Raw genomic sequence first — 18406 nt, forward strand, 5'->3', positions numbered from 1 at the left:
TATTGCAGTTTGAATTGAAAGAAAGTGTCGGACAAAAGTGTCGGAGTTTGCGCCGAAGCTTTGTGGAGCATATTGCATCGTCCCTTCGTCCTTCGCCACCCAGCAATGGAGACGCTGGTGCGATGTTTATGCTCTTATCGATCGAGTGGGGGTGTACAAATACAAACTGAAACCTACCCCAACCGTGTAGCGTAGCGCGGCTCGGCGTTGGATAAGCACAAAGGACGAGCGACAGAGAACGCGACTTTCAGCAGGGCAGACACGCGTGGACGAGAACGAGCACGCCGTGGAGATAAACCGCTCCGGCCCATGTGGTGTGTGCACAGCCCAGGAGCCTGCATGAAGACGCAAGGACAGCGCCCGAACGGAATCAGGCAGAGCAGCGAGCACGTAGTAGAGCAAGAAGCAAGGCCCACGGTTGCCAGAAAGGTGATTTATCTGTTGTAAAATGTGCCAATAAAACGCCATTTGCCCGTACCGCCGAAGTGATGCAGTGCAGGGCGAGCGTTTCGAGCCGATACTCGGTGATTCCGCACGCCACCACCAGCAAGCGGATGGTTCTCGGCGGTGGCGGTGGTTCCGCGCACCGCTGTCAGCAGTCAGTGCCGCCGAGACTGCTGGGGAAGGCAGCGGGCGAAGGGTTTAATGTGGATTCCGGGTTCGAAACGTCTGACTTCGATTTTACCGACTTCGCCGAGGAGATGCTGCCGTCGCGCGATTTCATTCAACCGTTTTCGGTCGAGCAGGACGGACTCGCCGGAGATGGCCGAGGCATTCCGTTTCGAACCGGCGCGGCCGACAGACGTTGCTCCGGGCTGAGCGCACGCAGAATGTCCGACTGTCCTCGACGTATGCTGAACCTGCTGCATGGCGCCAAACATCGTCGCAAGAGTCGCATGTAAGGATAACGCATCGCTTTAATTTTCTTTTAGTTCCAATTTTCTTATTTTCTTTTTTGTGAGTGACTTTCTTTAAGTTCTTTTTTAATTATTTTTAGTGTTTTTCTATTTTGCGAAGAGTGTGTAAAAAGTGTTTTGTCCTGTGTAACCGGTTATGCTTTATCGTTTCCTTCGTTTGCAGATCGTTTGATTTTTCCAACGATCTACATCAGGCGGAAAAATCGGTCCAAACGTCCCCGATCAAGCATCCGAACAAGAACTGGCGCTTCGAAGATGCCCGGAAGGCGATCCTGGTGGAGATGGAGGCGGTCCTGCAGGTGCGGAAGCCACACGTCCTGCTGCTACGCTTCCCGGATCCGCATCTCAGCAAGGAAATTGTGCAAGGCTTCTCGGCCAGCATCGAGAATGTGATTTTCCATCGTCCAGCAACGCCAAGGTCAGTTTGTGGTGGTGGTGGTGGTGGTGGTTGAATCCTTGGTGCAAGTGAAACAGCCCGAGGCCACCTACCGTATACAGGCTTATAGAGCTTATCTGACCCTACCGACCGATGATGTGTTGCTCCACTTTTAACCGTTTTTATTTTGTTGTATTTTCCCTTATTTTCCCTGTGTTTGTTGTGTGTGCTCATGGCGGTGAAACCAGGTACTGTGTGGTGCATTTGAAGCCGGAGGCGGACGTGGACAGCGTCATGAAACACATTTCACGAATCCCGTTCGGTGCCGGAAAAATCATGGTCGAACGGAAGACACGCAACGCCGATCAGAAACCCGTGGTGAGTACCGTCTGTGCAGTGTTTAAAGTGTAAAAGCCGTGCGAAAGGCGCTGTAAATGGAGCGTTTGCTTTTTAAATCACTTTCCCAACGTCCCCGTGTACGACATGCACACTTAAATTTACGACGTGTTTGCCTACGCCAGGATCACGATAGCAAATCGACTGCGAGTCCCCCCTCCTGCACGGCTGGCGGCATGCAATCATGCTGCCCTATCATGATGTGCTGTGCAGTGCCATAAACACACACACAAGTACGTCCATTAAGTGTGATGAAATATAATCGAGCACTTCTTCAGTTCTGCTGAGCAACCGTTATGCTGCGCTGCTGGGAGATGTTCGAGTGTCCCTGGGACGGGTGGGTTTTTTGTTCGGTCGAGGGACAATCACGTACCCGAGGTGTGAGATGATTGTCCCCGTTCACATCATAATAACATTTTGCACGCCAGCTGACTCTAGTAAAATGGGTTTTTGATTTCCATTCGGGAGTTTTTTGCTGTTGTTGTGGTGGTGTCCTGTTACGAAAGTACGATGTAGGTCCGCATCGTACAGAGAGCGCAATTTATTCCGTTTTTCTAAACATAATATTTCCTATAAAACAAAGCTGTAATTTGAAGGCAGGAAGTAGAAGAAAAATCCCATTACTAAGTATATTACCATTCTTTAAAGTTTAGGTACGCAGAATACCTTGGAACATCATTTTTAAATCTTGTCACAAATCTCAAACAAGTTTCAAACCCATATCCCTGAAATCCTTGTTGATTATTCGTCAGTAATACCAGTCCAGTCTTGCCATTAAGGTAACGGAGAGGGAAGTAGTTTTATAATTGAGTGTGGTGAAAAGGTTTATAAAGTAGTCGCCACAATCAACACAATCCATCAGAGCAACTATAAACAAACCAACCAGTTTCTCACTTGCCAGACCTGCTTTTTGAATAACTTATAAGATTTGTCCTAGATTGTGTCAGCCATGGAATACCTTTCTATCGGATGCAACTACGCCATAAATTCAAAAAAAGATCAACCAAGCCTGCTTTACATATGGATGGCCTAAGAGGACTTGGTGGGTTGAGTCGTCGGGATCTATTCTAAAGAATTAGTTAAAATTCACTTCAAAATGCTGTTGGCAATGCTAACAGCTGAATAAAAAGTGTTTTCCTTAAACTTTTGGACAAAGTTAATGCCTCTGGAGAGCGCTGCTTGTAGATTCCAGACTTTGCTTTTATGTTACACAATTTCTTCAGTCATGTTTGTCTACACATTCAACTTTTAAATATGAAATCTGGTTGGTTTTTGCTTCATAAACCTTCTCTCGAGTTCTCGGGTCGTATCTTGTTCTGTGGCGCGTTGTTTTGTTTTGGCGCTGTAAAATGCTTAATTTTATGACCAGCATTTTATATCAGGTCCCTTGGGAACTGTTTTTAAGGAGCCTTAAAGAGCAAGGTCCTTTGAGGTCTCTTAGAAGATGTTACCATTCAACCTGTCTCTGTGTGAATGACTGTTTTACTAAATTCTTACGAGATCCCAGTATTTTTTGCGATTTTGTTTTATTCCAACAAGTTTTAAAATTATCTAAGAGGACATTCCCTTAGCAATACGGCCAGGCCGTTCTTTATGAATAAAAAAAAAAGAGGACATTCCCAAAGCCGTACGTCCTTGTAGCCAACATTACGCTAAACTAATTCAAAATGTATCACAAATAATCCTATTCTTCCTTTAAAACTGATCACTCATGTCTCGTGGGTGTCTTTTTCACTAAATGCAGTGAAGTTGTTCGTAAAATTCACCCTTAAATCGTCTTGAGGATTCACCGGTTAATGCTAATTTGAAGAGACTATGCAAAATCGTCGCAATATCCTTTAGCATCCAGTTGTGTCCTTACCGGAGTGTTAAGGCGTAAGCGTTGAAACTTCCTATAGAATGGACTATGTTCCTTACAGTTCTGAGCTGGTTTAATTTGAATATTCTGTTGATGTTTGATCCAGCTGCAAGAGTAAAGAAATTCTAGGAAAGCCAAAATTGGCAACTAAAAACCTCCTGAAGCTCAGCGCCAATGAAGCACCAAATATTCAGACCAAAATAAGGATTCTGAAACGAAATAAAGAGAGATAGAAAAAAAAATCGGTATCATTTTCCCGGGCTCCAAAAGCTTTCCAATATTTACCATATTCCCCACCCTAATCCTGTTAAATTATGTGTAGTTCGTAAAACTTTCGTATAAACTTTCATTTTTTTCGTACCCTCGATCCATTGTCAGGTGCTCGTTGCTTCCAATTTCTTAAAACGTTCACATCCTAACGCAACACATCCCGGGAACGATATCCTGGTTCGGGTAGTATCGTAGTGTGTAGACACTGCTACCGTCCAAATACTGTTCCGGGGCAAACTTTCCCCGAAAGTTTTCCCCGGCATGCATTCATCAAGCGGATTGCCATAAACAATGGGAGCGAATGCAGCATGTTTGCCCACCGCCAGAATGGGAAAGCCCGAAAGCCTTCCCGCGCGCGCACACACACACACACCTCTCGCCACAACTAGCCAGACCAGAAGAAGGCAGAAGGCTGCGTCGAGCGTCCTACGGTAGGATTGACTGCCAGCCTTCAACGTGTTGTGTGTGTGTGTGTGTGTGTGTGTGGCGAGAGTTGTGTGCTTGTCCGTGACCATGTGCTCGTAAGCACGCTTTCGAGCCTCCGGTAGTAGGGGCCTGTGCCGCATGGGACGCCAGTATCCCGGGCAACATGCGCCAATATGCGGTTGCCGCTCATCCATAACGGATGGGACGGTAAACAGTCAGGCCGTCATATATAATTCTGGCCAGAAGCCATTCGCTCTGCCGTGCGCTGTACACACTCGCTCTCTGGGAGCAGCTGCGGTTGCACTTTTTGCCGACGTGGCAAACTTTGCCTCTGCTCGCGCTGCAGTTAGCCGAGGCACCGTTAAGCTGAGGCTGGCCATCCGTTCGCCTCATCGGATAATCCCCAAATGGACTGGCACGCATTTTCACAGCATTAGCTTTCTTTTCCCAAAGGGCAAAAAAAAGCCTTCCGTTGTTTTTGGTGTGTAAAGGCCACTGGATGGGGTTGGATCCGTGAGGATGCTTTAACGTACGTCTGCAATACTGCTTCCAACGTCCATTAGATCGTCGACAAACATGTGTGCTTTCTGATTATTAGTCGTGCATGTACGCGAGTTCCAACGGGACTATTCCAAAAACCATCGGGAGAGCCAGTCCAAATTGTTGGCACGCTTGTCATCGACCACATGTCAATCGAACATTGTCGGTGAATCGGCAAAGCAATAAAACCGAACAAGATTGCTCCGGCAAATATGCTAACACATGCGGCAGCTGCCGGGCCCGATCAGGTTCTTCATGTACGTTAGCCCAAACTGTGACCTAATTCATTTAGCGAGCCTTATTAATTTTTATGAGCATAAATGATTTCGATGCATTAAACATATGGAAACCTCGTTCCTAGCTCGAAATCCCCAATGCAGTACAGACGAGATCGGTACGGATCTGTAGCCGAACAGTTGGATGAGCCAAAAAAAAAAAAGGGACGCCAGCTCGTTCGCCCATGTGAATTGCTTTATCGATTCAGCTTATGCAGAATGTAATTTTGCCAAAACGTCCGGTGAAGTGTGAGGACGAGGGGAACCGCTCGAAGGACAACCATTGTTAACCGGCCTGACCGGCCTGGAAGAGGGAAGGAAGGAAGGAAGGGTTTCGCGGCGTAAAGTTTTCGGATGGAATTAAAAGTTTCTTCTTTGCCAGTGCGATAAACGAGTGGCTTGAGATGGCTGATGTCCCTTCCGTAGTGGGAAAAATGAAAGTAACATACACACACACACTCACAGGCACAAAAACAGACCATAAGGCCACAACTTTCTTCACAGCGTCAAGCTCTTGCAAATGAACTTTGGACCTTTCCCTTCGTTTGGAAGTACAGTTGCAGTGTGCTTGGGCAGGGAAAGTTGGACAGGGAATGTGTGTATTTTATGTAAATTTATGTGTTCCGGTTCCGTCCTGCTATATGTGCGTTATGTAAGATAGTGCAAGATAAAGCTTCATTTACAAATTGATCTGCTTCCTAATGCACTAGCCCTACTGTTGTCGTGCGCGTGAGTGATGTACAGGGTGTTTGGAGCAAATTGGAAAGTTTCGTACGGACAGAGTAAATTACAATAGTATTCAGAAGATAGTTCACTCAAAAAATAGCATCGATCATTTGTATCGATCACTGCTTCAATCTTGCTACGAAATCTTGAACCAGAAGGATGGCGGCTACCCTTTGGAAGGACCTCCTCGTTTTCTTCTTCTGCTTTGGCACTGCAACCTCAAAAGGTCTGGGCCTGCCATTTCGGCCTTTCCTTGAATCTATTTTACCCGTGGCTAGAAAGTCAATTCGTGTGTCCGGCGAGGCGGTACGGGTGGGGTTTGATCCTCGGTCGTGCCGTTATCGCCTCGTCCACGTACGGAGGACGGCGGAAAGGACCTCTTACTTGCTTACTTACTAATCTCTCAGATGCTGCAATCGCTTCGTAGTTTTATCCTGCTGGAACGCCTCTTTTATCCATGTGGATGGCCTAAAAGGACTTTACGGGATGGGTCGTCCGGGGTCATTCACATGACATGACCAGTCTAGCGGAGCCTGGAGTGTAGCCTAGAATTCATCGTTGTAACGGCTCCTTCGTTGTGACATTACCACACATACGGGACCAACAATCCTTTCTGAGCATTTTCCTCTCGAATGCGGCTAAGAGGGTTTGGTCAGATTTGGACAGAGTCCATGTTTCAGAGGCGTATGGTACTGGTAGTATAAACGATCCATACAGTCCCAGCATCGTCCGTCGCGACAACTATTATGAGTGGAGAAGTTTCTTCAGACTGCAGTTAAACGGTTGGTAACCACTTCTCTTGCATGTCACTCAACATCAATGTTGTTGACTGTGCTGACTTTTGACCTCAGATGGGTGAAGTTTGGACGACTTCAAAGGTGCGGTCACCTATCTGTACATCACCCCTGCGTAAATCAGTATTTGTTGACAGGACTGGTGGAGGTGCCAACATCATTTTGGTTTTCGTCTCGTTGATCTCCATCCCGAGGTTTAGTGCCGCTAGTAGAGCCTCAAACCAATGATGTCTGGGTTATCTGCGTATGCTAGGATCTGGACTAACTTATAGAAGATGGTCCCCGAAGTTTCAACCTTCGAGTCACGGATGGTTCTCTCTAGCGCCAGGTTGAAAAGGAGACAGACAAGCCCATCTCCATGGTGCAGGCCGTAGGTGGTAGTAAAAAATTGGAAAGGCAGGCCCTGAGGCCTTCCATCCACCTTCACCTGGCATGTGATGTTGGTCACTGTTATCCTTACAAGCCTGGTAAGCTTGGCCGGGACTCCAAATGTGATGATTTCGTCGAACGGTTTTAAGCCTGGCTATGCTGCCCTAGCCGGTTTTAAAATCAATGAACAGATGGTAGGTTTGGCTCCACCATCTACTTCAAGATATGGGAAAGGATCTTAAAACTGTTTAAATGTTATCCATTAGGCTTTATATTACTGGAAGTGCGAGTTATGGTCTGGGGAGTTTTTAAGCCAAACAATCCAAGGCTTAGCTGGATAGCGTTTATCAACTCCACGTAGCCATCTGGAGTCAACCAGATGCACACTTTTAAAAATGTGGATGCATCACGTGGCCTTCACAGGTGACATATTTGAAATCCATCACAGTTTGGAGACTAAAAGCCCCAAAGTCTCTACAAACTCATGTTCAGGTTATGAACTCATGAAAAATGGGGTCCAAACTTTTAAATGAAAAATAGTGTGTATTAATACCTCTAATCTTACGGAAAACGATCAACAATATTCTTAATCCAAACTTATCCCGAACCCTCCTGTAAATGTCTGGGTGGATATGGATATGGTTCCCACGCGAACAAAACTCCCGGACCAAATTTGAGCCCTACCAATCGTTGTAATTGCAAACAACGGGCCTATAAACTACGCTTTTATTGGCTCAGTTAAGGCTAGTGCATCTGCATTTGGATTTGATTATCGCACATGTAGTCTCGGGGTCGGTCCAGCTTCACACCATCCAGCCTGTCAATCGTCTCATTTGCGTAGGTTAAATGGTTCCACAGCGCAGCATCAGCATTGGCCCAATTTTCCAAACGACGTCGGACGACGGGTATTGATCAGTAACTGTTGTGTGTCGGCAGTGTCCTGCAGTTCATTCAATTGACCTCGTTTACACGAACACCAAGTCAGCCAGCGTCACTGGCGGAAAGGTGGACCAGAAGAAAACTGACCGAAACCAGTGCACCGTGCCCAGTGTGCCGACCGACCGGGAGGATTACCTGGAGGAAATTAAATCGCACGTTTCGGAAGCTGATATGCAAATTTGATGCACAATACAGATCGAATGCAAATCCGGTGTATCCGCCCGTCCGTCGCCGCTGTTCAATCGTCTCGACCCAACCGGGTGCCTAACCAATCCATAACGTTCCACCGAAAAAGTGCATATGGCATGTAATCCCTGTGGACTACTTTCGGGTGGGGTGGTTTGGGCGGTCCTCCCGGGATCGGTTTGATTTATTATACCGTTAATTAATAGTGGCCCTCGGGGTGGTTAGCGTTTCAACATGTTCGGCATAAAATGTGTAACAGTGTCACCAGGATCCGGGGTACTCCGGCGTATCTCCGTTCCTCTCTCTCTCTCTCTGGCAGCTCCAGAACCTGCCCATGTGGAATGTGAAAAAGTCGGTTTTTGCCACAGTTTTCCTGGCAACTGGCCCATGCCAAGGTTAGCGAGTGTCCTTTAATCCAGCGGGCCTGAAGGAAGGTTGCTGGGTTGCTCACTGCTTTTTCTCTCTTTCTCTCTCTGTTTCGTCCCTGACTTTCCTGTCCGTTCGAAACACTTCATGGCAAGTGTTCAAAAATTCCGAACGTTTAGGGCTGCTGGCTTCCAGCGTGTCCAGTGGAGCTGGGATGGGATTAGGTTTTTTTGTTCCTTATGTTTTCCTTTTGGACATTTGGTTTGTTTTCTCTGGATAGTTGAACCTTCCTGTTGGTTTCTTGTGCAGCTTCGGGCACCGTTTCACTTGAAGCGGTGAAATGTGTCCAATCACCCACGTGGAGAGGTTGAACGAGTGTACTTTTCCGCCGCTTTTTTTCTTTTCTTTTCTCCCGGTGTTTGGTCTTGTTCTGTTGTCGAGCCACTGTATCGGCCACTGTATGTTTTTCGGGTTGGCCACACCGCTAAACCGGGGCAAGAAACAACACACCGACAGGCACAAGTTGTTATCATACACTCACTGACTCTGATTCTGTCTCTGTGATGTCAGAGCGTTAAATTATTTGGCAAGCGTCCAAAAAAAGGTGGTCCTCCAGCCTTATCTCTTGCACATCCCGTTTGGCATTCTTGCTTCCGGTGGAAGTCCCCGGCCCCGGTGCTCTTGGCCCTGGTTTCGGTTTTTTTTTTTGTTTTGTTCGGAGCATTGTTTAGCTGTGTGTCTTGCTTGTGCTGCTTGCTGTCGGTGTGTTTACATTTCGTGTGTATGCAAGCCTTCTTATCCTTTCAACAGTAATCTTAGCATTTTTGGGACATTCGAGCTGGCAAATAAACTAATGCTGCTACCCTTTTCCTTCTCCCTCTATTGTTGGGGAAGGAGCTCATGATGGGGCTCTCGTGAAGCTTGCGTGAGGCTCATCATAACGCCATTCGAGCGGATTATGTAAATTTGTATTTGATCGTGTGCGAGGCCGCCCAGCTAAAGCAAAGAGGAGTCGTCCATACGCGCTTTTATTGCTGCTGTATCTTTGTAGCCGTGTGTGTAGGCGTGTGTGATTACTGGAAGAATCGTCGGTTCCGTCCTTAACCGTGCGTTGGTTACGGAGCAGAGCCCTATTACCGAGCCTGTTTGGTTTTTCCGCGTGTTTTACACTGAATCCGGACCGCCTGTTTTTATCTGAGTTTTTTTTCTTTTCTCCCACCCCACCAACCCAATTCCAGGTGCAGCCCGAGGACATCGATCCGTACACGCTGTTCATTGGCAATCTGCCCAACGTGGTGACGGTGCAGACGGTGAAGCAAATGTTTCCCGCTGCCAAACGCATCGATATCGGTCACGCTCAGCGCATCAAGCACACCCGGTACGCGTTCATCCGCTTCACGAACGTGGAGGAAGCGATCCAGGCGTTCAAAGCCAATCACAACAAGGTCATTGACGGGAAAAACATCATCATTCGCTTCCGGCGGCACAACGCGCCGATCGCGCTGCCCGAGGACACGACCACACCGAAAACGCCCAAGCGCCAAAAACCGGGCCAACAGCAACAGCAGCTCGTGGTGTCGGTCGAGCAGCGGCCGCGGCGGCTCAGCCTGGCGCCGCCGCATGGTGCACCGGGCCATTCCGGTACGCTTAGCACGATCAAAACGGAGATACTGGACGAAGATGAGGCGGACGGCGGTGTCCCGGTGGCGCGGAACGTGAAGCGGTACGAAGGGGGTCCGGGTGGTCCGCTGTGTGTCATCAAGTCCGAACCGGACGATACGGATGTGGAGGACAGCCTCGAGGAGGAGGAGGACGTTGACAACATACGGGACTGTAAGCATGAGGCCGGACGGCACAATCTTTTTTCGATCTATCCACTCATCTCATAACAGCATAAAAACGGTCACCCCCATTTTCCGCAACGAGGCAGCAAAAAAAAAAAAAAATAGCCCAAAACAAAAAAATTGCGATCGCGTCTCCGCTTGGCGCAAATGAGCGTTTGGTGGTGTGCGGCATAATTATGGGACGTGTTTGAGCAATTTTTATTTAATCGACTCGTTCTCTTGCCTTCCCACTTTCTGCACATTTTGTCCGCAAACACGTACTCGCCCAAACCACGTACCGAGCGTAGTTCTGGAGGAGCAGGAAGAGGAGGAAGGGCTGAATTTGGACGAAATCAATCCGGACGAAAACTACTGCGAAGATGACGATACGGACATCGACAGCTTTGGCAAGAACTACTGGACGCTGGAGCAGCTGCGCCGCAACGCGGGCGACAATGGGTCCGGCTCGGTGAAGAACGGCGAGGAACCGGACCTGGAATCGGCTACCAAAACGACCTCCACCCAGCTGATTGTGAGTCGATATGCACTTTTCTTTTTTTACTCCCCGTTATTCCGGGCTCTTTATTGTCTTATCATATTTGCACATTTTACACCCCCCGGAAAGCAATGCCCCTGCTGTGAGATTCTACATTCCTGAGGTGTTTCTCGCTGTCCACCATATTTGTGGGAGCATTTAAATATGTTTAATCGATAAACAATCTAAAGCTATAGAAATTCCAGCCCCGATGCTAATGTCTTGCGGACAATCGAGTGTGTGTGTGTGTATGTGGTCTAATAACGGGTGGAATGGGCTTGTGCACATGCCGTGTGTAGCTGCCATGCAGATGCAGTTAGATGCATTACGACTGACACCACCACCACGTGCTCTTGCATTTGCGTACAGTCCAGCTGTCCGGTCGTCGGCTCATCGGAAAGGAAAGTCAAGGCGCCAATGCTAAATTTACGCTTCAAAGTTCAATAGGTCACGCACGTACGGCAATTGCCGATATTGCGTGTTTGCGGTACGACGAAACAAACGAATTATGATTTATATGATTGCACTTGCCAAATCGGGGAAGGAATTTTGCAGATTTACAAAACACCAGGCCATATGCCTGAATCGTACGTTTTATTAGCTTATGCGCAAAATGCGTCGGGAGGTTTGTTTGTATTTTCAAAAATTGATTCAAATTTAATTTAAATAACGACAAACGGCCTGAACACGAATCGTTCGGAGCAGCTCCTGTTTTGGGCACGTTCCGCAGCACCATTTGCCGTCTGTAATGTGTTTGTACGCTCGTTCCGAGGAGAACGCGTCCTAACCACAGACGAAATTAAGAGTTTCGGATTCAGTGAACCGTCAAATTACATTTTGCTGTGTGGGCTGGTGGCGTTTGGTCACGATTGTTTAAATTGTCCCTGACAATAAAACGATTAACAGAGGCCGGCAGCGGCAGTACAAACTAATTTCTCGAACAAAAAATGTTGTTTAAGTTTTATTTTATTTAGTGGAGTCGAAAGTTAAGCAATTTATTAGAACATTTATTTTATATCGTCTTATTTACTAACTTAACTCCGAGTTCCTTAATGGGGCTTTTTCTTCTGTTAGTAATAGATATAACTGTAGCAAAAATTTTGTGCTAAAATTTATGTTTAGTCTCTCTTCTTAAAAAAAAGAACTCCTTCGATTAGGTATCTTTTCGTAGCCGTTTGCCCCGTTCATCAATAATCCTGAATCACGATTTCATCATTAGAAATGGATGAGAGATCCAGAAGATGAATCTTCCGACACCTGTCGTCGCGCGTCCTTTGTCGGTTTTATAAAGGGCAAGAAGGCTTCCTCCCGGTTAACGATTCCAATGCGAGACGTTAGTACGAATTATAGAAGGTTAGGATGGTATGAAATCAATAACTTATTTTATCGTGTTTACGTGTCGTAACTCGGCAGGACCGATATAAATTCCACCGCAGGATGAAGGGACTGATTTTTCAGTTTCGGGCAAATTAAGGCAAGGAAACTAAACAAGTACTATAGATATTAGGTTGTTTTTGTTATTACCTGACTTTTTTTTCTCCATTTTCTTTCGGGGAAAGGTTTACTCACTTTTTTTGGTTTTTATATTTTAGATGAAGATAGGATTGACCAGTGTTGCTCGCCAGACAGATCAATCCATGAGAAAGCTGTTGGTGATTCATGTATTGTTTGTGGGATTTTATGCCTATAGACTTGATTATTCTAACTATCCATATTCTTGCTTGAAGTCATATCTATTAACTTGTCTCTTATTATTGCATCACTAACTGCAGCATGATGTTGGCATTGAGGGCATCATCTCGGACAAGGATAGTGAATTTTGTGTAATAACGTCCAAGTAGAGGATATTCTTATCCGTTTCAACTGAAGTTCGAACAGCTGGATTAAATCTTCAGAGTGATAAAATTATTTGATTTTAGCTTCAAAAAGAAATTACCTAGAGATTCTGGAGCATTTGAAAGGTGTTAGGTTGCCAAAATCAGACCGCTATTAGATTTGTATCTTTCTTTAGCAGTAAGAATATGCTGAATGGTTCGAAGTTGTTGTAAACGATCATCAGGAAGTGCATCTCTAATCTAATTAAAGTTATAGTTTTTTAGGCCAAATTCCAAATTATTTGGCATATTTGGCCTGCGGGAGAAATTCTCCAAACAGGTTACGGTCTAGCGCCTTCAACTGCCAATACAAAAGTGGACTCATTATGGCTTTGATCGCTACTTCCATACCGCAGTGTCATTCTCATGACATGACAAGCCCAGCGATTCTCTGGTCGAGTTTAGTTAGATGTATTGCAGCCAGATCGTAATTGCACCAGCTCTACGATTGTCTTATTAAAAATCCGTCTAGCAGTCTTCCTCTAGCACGTGGCTAAGAGGAATGCGCCCGTATGGATGGTGCCCATGTATCAGAGGAGCAGGAGAGTAATAAGCTTCGTCCGTTGCGATAGGTATTTGTAGTGGAGAAGTTTCCGCAGGCTGTGGAAAATTTCCAGGCTGTCTAGCAACCTTGAGCGTATCACAACATCTAAATTGTTTATCCTAGCTGAAGCTTCGCCGCAGATAGTGACGCCATCATTAAGGGTTTCGTTTATCTCCTCTTCGAAGATTTGTGTCGCTTTCTAGATCCTTTGGTTCGTAGGATTGCCAAACACTAATGATATAATTTTATATTCATCAATTGAGTGGTTCTCTAGGACATAGGACATAGGCTCTTCTTTTTTGGCTCTACGACCTCCGAGGTTTCGGGCTACCATTTCTGGATCTCAGTGACTTGATTTTATCGGTGATTGTCATAGTCAGTCCTGCATACGGGAATAAGTTCTCGATGGGATTGAATTCCCCGTTCAGTCGCTATCGCTCCGATCACCGGACGTTAACAGTTTTATCCTCAAAGTTTTATGATTTTCTTTTCTTAAGTCGACACCCTACAAACCAAACACCAAAACTAATTGTTTCCCCCTTTTCTTGGTTTCTCTGTATTTTGTTTTTAGAAACGCAAGGATCACAAACCACCGACAACGGTCATCAAAACGAAGCGTCGCGATGATCAGCTTAACGATCTGTTCAGCTGCCTCGAGCCAGACGACGATCTATCGTTATGAGATTCGATGGAACTGTTCTCGGACTTCATTCAATATGTCACGCTTAACTAGTGTGGCAGAAGTACCGTTCGTCGAAAAGCCGAAGTTGGCAAAAGCGAGAACGTGCGAGTGAAGCAGTCCCGATACGAGAGCAGTTCCTGAAAGCGCTAGACAAGATTTCTCAACAACAGTCCCGAAATCTGTTGGTGTTGTAGGCGAGTTCAGCAAGTCGAAACAATTTGCATTTATCCTGATTCCGTAGATAGAAGGCCACACGGCGCTTTGCTTGTGCGTCAAGGTTGGTCGTTTTTTTCGGAGGTGGACATTAGGCAGTAGACGCGGGACCAGTACAGTAAACCTCCCGGTTCCTATTTGATCCTTTCCGCTAGGAAACTAAGCTGTCCCACAGACCGAGAGGCGATGAAAGCTACACTACAAAGGAAGCCATAATTAGTTACCGTTACGCGTGTGTTCTGAGCGCTTGAATAGCAACTTTCTTCAGTATTGGTTATCGTTCGTCGTTTGCAAATAATTATTGCAACTTATATATCGGCAGTATTCAGTTGATCCCTTCCATGGCGGGTTCGGTAAAGGGGTTTTGTATTACTAGCGAAAGTATTATTAACCATTAGCCATTTTAACTAACTCACGGAAAGGATCGTTCTTAGTTGAGGCTTTCGCTTTTTGCAACAATGTTTGCGCTTAATTCAAACCTAGAAGAACATAAAAAAAAGAAACACCAAACACGATTTAGGCAGGCGTAAGTAAGAACACTAGGCGAGCTAAGAGTGTTGCTTGATATAGAGCGGGTGCCAACCGAGTCTTCAGAGGAACAGTATTTCTGTGCTGAAACTGTAGTGTATTGCTTGAGGCAAATATTCAATAAACGTATACAACTAGTAACCATCATACCAACCCCCATTCGGCATCGGGAATGCGTCGATTCGTCGTCATATAGCTCCACTGTTTTAGAATCCATGGCCATTTGTATCTGGTGGGTCTAAACATCCGCTACCAAGATGTAGATAAACTGGCAAACAAATGGCGTTGTGGTGCTTCTCAGTCCAACCACACAGACCACAAGGATTGATTGTTGCGAGATGCACAAGTTTGCACGTAGTATATAAAGTGTTCCAATTGGCGCAGTAGGTCAGTTAGAGGTTGAGATTAGAAGCGATCTAAACAAGCGGTGCCGTCGTTACACTGTTTGCAAGATGACTGATAACAATACACTGTTTCGTGGTTTGATGCAGAAACCGTACGAACCCACGTTTGTGCCGAAGGCGGACGGGAAGCTGTACTACGATCTGCCGGATGCGTACCTAACCGACCAATACCGCCCGTACGGAGCGACGATCCAGAATCGGTTCGGCACGAACGCGGAAAGGCGTGTACCGTTTCCGAACATTACACCACCGAACCTATCGTTTGCGGACGTCGTCACTCGTCGGGGTGTGTTTTCCGTATTCAATGGTGCCCATAGGCGTGCGGCTGGGGAGCTGATCCAGCTGTTCCTCGATCAGCCCGATCCGACCCAGCTCAGTGCGATGGCGGCGTACGTGCGTGATCGTATCAATGCGCCGATGTATCAGTATGCGCTCGCGATCGCACTAATGCACCGGGACGATACGCGGGACGTAGAGATACCGAGCTTTTTGGAGCTGTTCCCCGACCGTTTCGTCGATCCGGGTGTATTTCCGAGGCTGCGCGAAGAAAGCAATCTGATGGATCGAGGCAACCGGCGGGCAATAGACATCCCGTCGAACTATACCGCGTCCGATCGGATTGACGAGCAGCGGGTGGCGTACTGGCGGGAGGATATCGGTGTTAGCTTGCACCATTGGCACTGGCATCTGGTGTATCCGGCGACGGGTCCAGATCGGGTGGTGCGCAAGGATCGCCGGGGCGAGCTGTTTTACCATATGCACCAGCAAACGATTGCACGGTACAATATCGAGCGGTTCGCGAATGGATTACCGCGCACCCAGTCGTTCAGTCAGCTGCGGGACAGCATCCCCGAGGCGTACTTCCCGAAGATTGTGCGAAGTTCCGATGGGAGAGCGTACTCCTCGCGCTATCCCAATCAGGTGTTCAGGGTAGGAATAATAGAGGGAAACTGTTCGGTGGGGTCTCTACGTGGGCAGTAAATGTTTCTTACGCTTGCAGGACGTGAATCGGGTTGAGGATCAATCTACGGTGCGTTTGGCAGATATGGACCTTTGGATAAAGCGTATCTTTGAAGCGATCGATAGTGGATTCGCACAAGCGGTAAGATCGATCTACAGTTTCTTTTAATTGATGTTTTCCGCCTTACAAAGTTTACATCATATAACTAATTTTAGAAACTAGAGCTACATACTAGAAAGGAGAAGAATACTGTATCAAATAGGGTTAACTTAATAGAAAAAGGAAGCAACATCGAGTTTGGTGCACCTAATGCCGTCTGCTTTCCAGAGTCAAGAGCTTCTGCGATACTGTAAAGACCTATACGCAATGATGCTCAGTTTTTAACTCCCTCTTTACTAGTGTGATCGCAAAGTAAGGACTCGTAGGACTCCAGAAAATGGTAGCAGAGGACTAACAGGAGCACAATTTAAATCTCTGATCATACCAAAGAGAGATAGAGTCTGATCATACCAAATGGCTTATAAGCCTTGGGCTGAGTTTACTTGTCCTTTCCTTGTTTGCGAAGGAAAGGAAGAAGAGGGCTTCGATTCTGTGTATAGCAGATGACCACCAGGAGGAACAATTGGAACGGTTATGTCTTATCCAAGCTGTCCTGCAATCAATCTTAATCCTCGGCATGGTTGTGAATTACTTTTTCCCTACCCGAAGCATTTATTTGCCTTGTTGCATACACATCATTTTGTTTGTGTAACGGACACGCCTCTGTATTCCTATGCCTGATGCCTAACACAGCACGATCTTGCACTGCGGCGTTGGTTGCACTAACCCGCTTGCTCGTGTCGTAGGACAGCGCCATCTATTGGGCAGTAGCGAGCGAAGCTGTTGAACGTCCCGCGGCTGCCACGGAGTTTCAGTTGATAAAGTCGTAGAAAAGAGCCTGGTTGAGAGAGGTCTGATCTGCTCATTAAATCGCGGTTTTAATTTGCAGACGAATGGAGATCGCATCCCGCTCGACAACAATAAGGGAATCGACATTCTTGGCGATATGCTTGAGGCGAGCACAATTTCAGTGAACTTCGACTACTACGGAGACTATCATCAGAACGGGCACGTCATGGCAGGATACATACACGATCCGGACAACTCGTACTTGGAAGGCGTTGGCGTGATGGGCGATCTGACGACAACCATGCGCGATCCACTGTTCTACCGCTGGCATCAGCACATAGACGATATCTTCGTGCGCCACAAGCAGCGTCTTCCGGCGTACACTGGCGCTGAGGTGAGCGATCCTCCTGAGAGCGCGATAAAATATTAATCGACCAGCTTTCATTCCAGCTTTCGTACAACGACATCACGGTCGATTCGTTCGAGGTGCAGCTGAACAAAGCGAACGCACCGAAGAATGTTTTGCTCACGTTCTGGCAACGGTCCCAGTTTGATCTCGGCACCGGGTTAGACTTCGTGCCGGAGGGAAATCTTTTCGTGACGTTCACGCACATCCAGCACGCACCGTTTAGCTATCGAATTCAGGCCAACAATAACAGTGGCAGTAATCGGCGCGGCACTGTCCGCTTGTTCCTGGGACCGAAAGTGAACGAACGGGGTCAGACGTTGCCGTTCCGCGATCAGCGCCGTCACATGGTGGAGCTGGATAAGTTTACGGTGGATTGTAAGTGTTCGTGGGTCACCGGTACGTCGGTCATCAAAAGTAATGATCTTTTGTGTTTTAGTACGCCCGGGGCAAAACTCCATCGTAAGACGGTCGGATCAGTCGAATCTTACTATCCCGTACGAGCGAACATTCCGTAACATAGCCGCCTCAAGCCAGCCGGGTACGCAAGTGTTCCAGTTTTGTAACTGTGGATGGCCATCGCACATGCTGCTACCGAAGGGATCGGCAAGCGGTCTGGAGTATGACTTCTTCGTCATGATTTCCAACTACAACCAGGATCGTGTGGAAGAATTTAATGAGTAAGCTTCACCCTCCCAGCGGCATTGAAGAGACCGATCGAAGGAACTCTGTTCGTATTTTTCGCAGGAACGATAATTGCAACGATGCGCACTTGTTTTGCGGTTTGCGCGATCGACGCTATCCCGACGCCCGGAGCATGGGCTATCCGTTCGACCGCTTTACGGCGAGCTCCGTGGGAAGCTTGCAGGAATTTGTGCGCCCATATCGAAACATGGCTGTAACGCCGGTTTCGATCCGTTTCACAAACACCGTAATAGCGCGCACTTGAGTCAATGCAAATGGGGAAAAAAGGGGGGGCCAACATTAGGAACTAAGAGCAATATAATAAAGGAACGATATCTAAATGGGCGAAGTAATGCAACTGTTCGAGTTATCGACACTGCTAGAACGTCCAAATTCTCGCTATCAGCAGTGGTTCTTGTTTTCTTG

The 18406-nt window shown here is 46.9% G+C and overlaps 2 protein-coding genes across 2 annotated transcripts; both read left to right on the top strand.

Annotated features, from left to right (window-relative positions):
- Positions 1 to 119: 119 nt before the first annotated feature.
- LOC118511826 lies at positions 120 to 14599 on the top strand. Its single transcript, XM_036055370.1, has 6 exons — positions 120 to 898; positions 1081 to 1335; positions 1542 to 1671; positions 9677 to 10271; positions 10570 to 10793; positions 13786 to 14599. The coding sequence occupies exons 1-6, from the start codon at positions 489 to 491 to the stop codon at positions 13894 to 13896; spliced, it is 1725 nt and encodes a 574-aa protein (XP_035911263.1). The 5' UTR covers positions 120 to 488; the 3' UTR covers positions 13897 to 14599.
- Positions 14600 to 14750: 151 nt separating this feature from the next.
- LOC118511824 (phenoloxidase 1-like) lies at positions 14751 to 18382 on the top strand. The gene is made up of 6 exons (XM_036055368.1): positions 14751 to 15971; positions 16042 to 16143; positions 16991 to 17284; positions 17341 to 17674; positions 17736 to 17976; positions 18044 to 18382. Exons 1-6 carry the CDS (start codon positions 15090 to 15092, stop codon positions 18243 to 18245), a joined length of 2055 nt encoding a protein of 684 aa, XP_035911261.1. The 5' UTR covers positions 14751 to 15089; the 3' UTR covers positions 18246 to 18382.
- The last annotated feature ends 24 nt before the right edge of the window (positions 18383 to 18406 follow it).

The sequence above is a fragment of the Anopheles stephensi genome, chromosome 3 (assembly GCF_013141755.1).
Source record: "Anopheles stephensi strain Indian chromosome 3, UCI_ANSTEP_V1.0, whole genome shotgun sequence".
In the NCBI taxonomy this organism is placed as follows: domain Eukaryota; kingdom Metazoa; phylum Arthropoda; class Insecta; order Diptera; family Culicidae; genus Anopheles; species Anopheles stephensi.

What these genes read in the sequence shown, in the direction of transcription:
- LOC118511824 (XM_036055368.1), top strand. Translation starts at nt 15,090, where the DNA reads ATGACTGATAACAATACACTGTTTCGTGGTTTGATGCAGAAACCGTAC. An exon ending in ATAGTGGATTCGCACAAGCG is followed by an intron (nt 16,144 to 16,990) that starts GTAAGATCGATC and finishes TTTAATTTGCAG; the next exon opens with ACGAATGGAGATCGCATCCC. An exon ending in CGTGTGGAAGAATTTAATGA is followed by an intron (nt 17,977 to 18,043) that starts GTAAGCTTCACC and finishes TATTTTTCGCAG; the next exon opens with GAACGATAATTGCAACGATG.
- LOC118511826 (XM_036055370.1), top strand. Translation starts at nt 489, where the DNA reads ATGCAGTGCAGGGCGAGCGTTTCGAGCCGATACTCGGTGATTCCGCAC. An exon ending in CATCGTCGCAAGAGTCGCAT is followed by an intron (nt 899 to 1,080) that starts GTAAGGATAACG and finishes CTTCGTTTGCAG; the next exon opens with ATCGTTTGATTTTTCCAACG. An exon ending in ACGCCGATCAGAAACCCGTG is followed by an intron (nt 1,672 to 9,676) that starts GTGAGTACCGTC and finishes ACCCAATTCCAG; the next exon opens with GTGCAGCCCGAGGACATCGA.